General features: G+C 44.1%; 1 protein-coding gene across 1 annotated transcript; it reads right to left on the reverse strand.

Moving 5' to 3' along the window:
* Window positions 1-15: 15 nt before the first annotated feature.
* fan1 (FANCD2 and FANCI associated nuclease 1) lies at window positions 16-5801 on the reverse strand. The gene is made up of 13 exons (XM_072386035.1): window positions 4372-5801; window positions 4156-4296; window positions 3755-3956; window positions 3449-3682; window positions 3232-3363; window positions 3018-3126; window positions 2811-2930; window positions 2046-2210; window positions 1756-1918; window positions 1570-1673; window positions 1296-1490; window positions 974-1102; window positions 16-837 (listed from the first exon to the last, which is right to left on the reverse strand). The coding sequence occupies exons 1-13, from the start codon at window positions 5513-5515 to the stop codon at window positions 700-702; spliced, it is 2976 nt and encodes a 991-aa protein (XP_072242136.1). The 5' UTR covers window positions 5516-5801; the 3' UTR covers window positions 16-699.
* Between the last annotated feature and the right edge of the window lie 288 nt (window positions 5802-6089).

The raw sequence follows: 6089 nt of genomic DNA on the forward strand, positions 1-6089 counted from the left end.
GTGTATTGCAATGTGTTCAATGTATACATCACAGAGACAGTTTATGATAAGTACAACATTACAGACAAGCCTGAAAATAGGACAATTAATAATAATAATAATAATGATTCAAAACAAAATTACATCCCCATGTTTCAACTGCCACATGTAGATGATAACATTTTAAAACTGAGCGCAGTTCAGCCACAGCGCTTTGGTTGTATAAAACATTTTCTTATGCTGAAACATTTAACTGTAAATAACTTCACAAGCACTTTTAAGACAACACAATTAGGAGTATTTTCTGGTTTTCGTTGTAGTGTTGCTTGCAGTAAAGTGACATGTTATAGCAGCGCACAATCAACTACTGCCACGTTTGGCTCAATGAATTCTGCCATTTTCAGTTTTTATGGACTAATTATAACCCACGATCCCCCATCGTTGTCCGATTCAGAAGGTACTTTTTTAAAAATATCTTTATAAAGTCAACAATTTATCAATTAGTAGACAGTAGAAAATACATTGCAGGTCAATTGATAATGAAAATAAACCCTTAATAGTGTCTTTCTTGGAGCCAAACTCATCATCTGATCTGGACAGCTGGTTAGAAAAAGCACTCGGATCCCTTTTTTTCCCACAAGTCTGTCTCATGCTGTTTACGGTGTTTCAGTTTTGACTGATTAATGAGCAGCGGTGACTCATCCCCGCTGTTTTGTATTTTTACTCCAGACGAGCTCCTCTGGCTCCTGTAGCCGTCACGTGACACACCTCCACATCAGCCCCCAGTTTCTGCAGCTCATCCAACCAGATCTGCTGCTTGTGGGACAGACGGTCACTGGGCCCCTTCACCTCCACCAGCTGTAACAACATGACATTCAGTCACCATTACAAAATTTCAGATGGTCAAGTAGCAGAGACGGACTGAATCGTTCCAAAAACGGCAAAATCTCCATTTCAGAGCAGCCAAGATGGTCTGTGTTGATGATGAGCTCACCTTGTAGCTGTTGTTCGAGGTGTTCCACACCACAAGATCAGGCAAACCTCCACGGCAGTGTCTGTAGTCTTTTGCCATTCGATCTATCATTCCACCTAAGAAGGCTCCACCCAGGCATGCAACAAGAGACTGCAAACATTAGAGTACGAGTGTGATTGTTAGCACCATGTGTTACCTAAAGTAAAACAGAAGAAATGTCAATTTATTCATGTTTATTGCAACAGAACAGACACGATCTTTCTCACTACATTTATACATAATATGGGGAACACATCAGATTTGTAAGCAATGAATATTCCTGTGTAAGATTGACAGTAAATACCTGCGCCTGTTGAAGAGATGAGAAGCGTTCCCAGTTCACCAGTGAACACACTTTGCCCTCCTGGGAGTTCCAGACATCTTCCAACATGTCACACAGCGTTTCCTTAGACGCTTCACGAAGTAACTGAACGCGAGTTGCAATCGCTTCCTTTCTCCTCTCGTAAAAACAGTCGGTGTAAAGATCCAGCGGACACGTCTGTGAGCGGAAACAAACCTTTGTGAAACGTTTGTGTGCCTTCACATAATCACACAAAACCTATTGGGGCTTACTTTACCTGGTATGGGTTTCGGAAAACATCTGGAATCCCCTCCATGAAAACGACGTCCCACATCAGAATACCGAACAAGGTTGAGAATGTTGAGCCTTCTCCGTGGATGCCTGTTACACACGAGAGGACGTATCGTTGCCGTGACGAGCGGGTGGCCACATCGTTTTCAAAGGTTGAAGAAAAGCCGTTTACCTTGGTCAAAACCTTGCTGTCGGTAGTGAGCTAAAGATAGCTCCTCCACAGAGCATATCACAGTGGCAGGAGCACACGCCTCTCCTTCTTCGTCTGCTTGTAAAAGAAACCTTGATTTCCCCGTGCCGCCCTCGTGAGGAAACAGCTGTCCTCGGATGGTCGCCTGCAATTACAAACATGAATGGATACAGACTTTATTTTGCATGCACCCAAAAATTCAAATAAGCACATTTCATCCACCTTGAAACCCATAAACTTATATTCTGTAAAAAAAAATAAAACAAACTCACATGTTTGACATCTTGTACATGGAAAGTGGGCAGTTCTCGGAGTTGTAGCCGGTACTTCTTGCAACTGGGAGACTCTTTCATCCTAACAGCTCTCTGATGGAGGGACAGTTTATGCCCGGTGCGCACCAGGGGGTCTAACATCCCATCTCTGATAGCACAAATAGCCTGAGTATGGCAGGAATGGAACACAGGCCAATAAAAAACGAGAAAAACATAGAGGAAAAAATAAAAATGTCTTTGAAAGGGTGGATGGAAAGTACAGGTCAACACGATATGTTTGTTGAAGGTCAACGCAGATGTTGATGAAGTGCCTTATTCATTAGTTCTGTTAAAATCAGGAGAACTTTTCAACATTTATGTTTAAAATTTCAGGTTGTTTCCAGCTTATTCAGGCATGGTGCAACTGAATGAGCTTCTAAGTTCTTGAGACAATAGAGAGATGAATATATAAGGCACAATCGGTCAACAAGAGCCTTTTCTTATAACTATCGGAGGCAGTTCCCCTCTTTTTTGTGTCCACACTGCGAGAAAATTCTCAATACCCATAACTCTCAGAGAGCTGCTTGGTCCAAATGCGCTTAAAGAACAAAGACAGTCTGTGGTATTGTAGCAAATGTGACCCTTTTCTAAATGAGTTTAGTTTGTCTGGAATCGTTTGAAATTACAGATTCGGATAATTAGAAGAAATGCAGATCATCTGATTTGATGATCAATTGGGCAAATAAGCTGTCAATCATAACTGGAAACACAGATGCTGGCGCTCACTTGCTCGGGTTTTTTGAGGTGCTGGTGAAGGTTCAGTGCCAGTCGGTCCCACCATCGGCCCCGGCTGTCAGGACAGTAAACAGACTGCTGTAGTAAGGACTGCAGCTCTTCTACTGCCTCCTGTGATGTAAAAAGTAGATCTTTATGGCCAACACATTTAACTTCCTAAACAGCTTCGTGAGGGTGGGTCGGGATAGTTCATCGAACCTCATAGCGACGTAGCCTCTGCAGAATCTCCACTCCTCTGGATAGAATACGCGTGTAAGCCCATCCTGTAGTGAAGCTGCGCAGGAACACAGGAAGCTCCTCCTCGTGTCTACGCAACAAAGGACAATGTCGACATGAAGAATCACCAGGACTGTAGCATAGCTGCTACATACACACACACAGAAGCAAGTGAAAGGATTTATCAGGTCCTGACCTCAGGTCATGGTTCTTCCTCAGCTCCTGCCAGGCGCTTTTGGCAGCAGTGTACAGTTCCAGCGCCATCTCCCACTGACCACCCTGCATGGCTGAGGTAACCTCTATGAGGACTCGCATGGAACCTTCAAATCTGGTGCAGTGTAAGGTATAATGATTATCATTTCTTGATTTGAATAAAACACAACAGACTTTCGGATATTTTGGCAGAACTTCACCTGATGAGATCCTCTCTATCCCGAAACACTTTGGCTCCTCGCTGCACTGTGTAGTCTGGGAAGGCCAGACGTCCCGAGTTTACCAGCAAGATGGTAAAAAGCTGGTTCTGTCCCCCGGCCGCCATCTCCTCTTCATCCATCGTGTCTGTCAAGGAGAAGAGGAGAAGGACGCGGGAAAAGACTGCACGAGGGCCCCGAGTCAGACGCACACAGGAACCTGCAAGCTGCTTTGCCCTTTAAAGGAAGACAAGGAGTGAGATCCTCACTGCTATACGTGTCATGTGCATGAATACAGCGTCATCTTACCGTTTTAGGATGACCGTTCCAATGTTATTTTGAGCAGAGGACAGAGAGAAGAAGGACTTTTGTCTGCTTAGGCGGAGAAGCCCGTCCACTAACTGCTGTTTTTGAGTCCCAGAACTGCCCAAGTGGAAAGTCTTGGCGAGAGCTTTGAGTTCAGGTGCAGGCAGGAGATCCAGAGCCTCTGCAACATCCTCGAGGTCATTCTCTGTGAGATGCAGAAACAACAGTATAGTGCAGTGGGCAACAGGTGGAATTGAAAACATTTCAGTTTATGTGGCGTTTCAGCAGGCAGCACCAGGAGGTTTAGTCCCAAAGTTCATTTCAGATAAAGAATGAAACCAACACACTGAATAAAAAAAAAATATATATATATATACATAACTACATTGTGCAGGATCACTTACCTGTTTGTAGAAAACCACTTTGAGCCAGTTCCTGTGCAACAGGTCTCAAATCACTGCTTATCTCCTCATAATCCAGTTTGTTTACTTGTAGCCATTTCAGTTTCCTCTGAAAAAGCCTCACATACAGCTTCTGACCCATAACTTCAAGAGAGGAAAAGAAAAATGTGAACAAAGAGATCTTTTTCATGGGTGTCATTGAGCGATAATCTCAGTTACCTGATAGCTGTTCAAATGCACGTATGAGCGCCATATCATCCTGGTTGAACAACGTCCTGTCGTCCTCATTCTCCAACACAGCGTGGAGTACAGTACTGAAGTTACGAAGGTAGTAGGGAAGAGATGGGGGGTGAGAGCTCTCGCCGCTGGTGGTGTTCTCAGCATCAGCTTCAGACACCGAGTCACCACTGATTATCTTCTCATGCGTCTCCTCGGAACTCAAAGGTGGGTCACAAGCAGAAGAGGAAGGTATCTCCGTTTTGTGCTGGTCCGTGTGAGTTGTCTCAGCTGTAGTTTGACAAGAGGGCATCTCCCCCAGATCTCTACTACTCCCCTCATATTTTGCCTTTTTCTGAACGCCAGATGATCTAACACTAGACGTCACTTCCTTTTTTCTCTTTTTTAGTTTAGAGGGAGAGGAGTGTAGTTTGGGAATAATCACCGATTGGACAGTATCTGCTTTAGGTGCTTCGTGCTCGACATTATGTCCTTTTTTGAAAAATGATGGACCTTCCTCTGCTGTTGGAGTGTCCACACTGGTGGTCCTGACTTCATCGCACGCGTTATTGTCCTTTACCATCTGCATCTGAATGTTTTCCTTCTGGGAGCTGCTGACTGGCTCAGAAGCTTGTATCTCCTCCAGTGGATTTTCATCCTCTGTGAGTGTCTTCTGATTTTTTCTGGATAACTTAGAGGCGATACTTCCCAGGTCAATGGTCCTGACCACAGTCTTGCTGTTTATCTCTCGTGGCACGCGCTGAGAGTTCTTTTTGAAATAGGGACTCGTCTTGGTCTCTTTGTCCTCTTCCTCCTCTTTCTGACCCAGCTCTGTGGACTTGGGGAGACTGCTAGCAGGTGACAACTGGGGGCTTGACACAGCACTACTTCCTGAGGCGACGGTGCCGTCTCCTCTCTCAAAGTTCTGACACTGCAGATCAATGTGCTCGTTTATCCTGAACCTTGGTACCAAGTGACCACACAGGGGACACGCCAGCTTAGGTGGGGGCTGGCTGCTGAAGAACGACGTGATTGGAGTTTTGGTGGCAGGGCTTGCACAGCTGCCCGCTTTTACACGGCCTTTCTTCTTGCTTTTTGACAACGACAACCTTCGCTGGAGCTTGTCTTCGTTGGCTCTTTCTGTCATACTGTAGCCGTCTTTACCCGATGAAAGCGACGTTTTGTTAAAGCCGAACCTTGTGGCACACTCGAATGATGCTCATGCTGTCACTCGCTTCATTTACTGCTAATTTTAAGAAAAACAAACGGCTCGATTAAAAATATCGCAAACGTGCGGCTTTTAGTGCTCAACATATGAGGGAGAAGACGCACACAAGAAGAAAAGAAAAGCTACGGGCTGTCAATTGTGCTAAAAAACAGCTAACATTATAGCAAACTTTGCTCTTCCACAACAATCCCGCGTCTCAGGCATAACTAGCAGAGCGCAGAATGTTTTTTTTATCTTGTAAAATCAATCCCAGAAACGTCGATATTTTTATCAAACCTTAACGATTACGCCAGTAAAGTAAAAGTTAAAATGTATTCACATAAAAAAAAACGTGTTTTTAAGTTAAACATGGTCACAATATAGTACCAAAGACCTACTGCCAAAACTTTGACACGCTATTTGACACTCTGGCGTTCAGTTAAAAAATAATAAATGAACTATTTAAACATAAAGTTGAATTTTTAAGTCATACTAGCGCACGTTTAACTGTGTG

The sequence above is a fragment of the Leuresthes tenuis genome, unplaced genomic scaffold (assembly GCF_036924035.1).
Source record: "Leuresthes tenuis unplaced genomic scaffold, fLeuTen1.0.hap1 SCAF_5, whole genome shotgun sequence".
Classification (NCBI taxonomy): domain Eukaryota; kingdom Metazoa; phylum Chordata; class Actinopteri; order Atheriniformes; family Atherinopsidae; genus Leuresthes; species Leuresthes tenuis.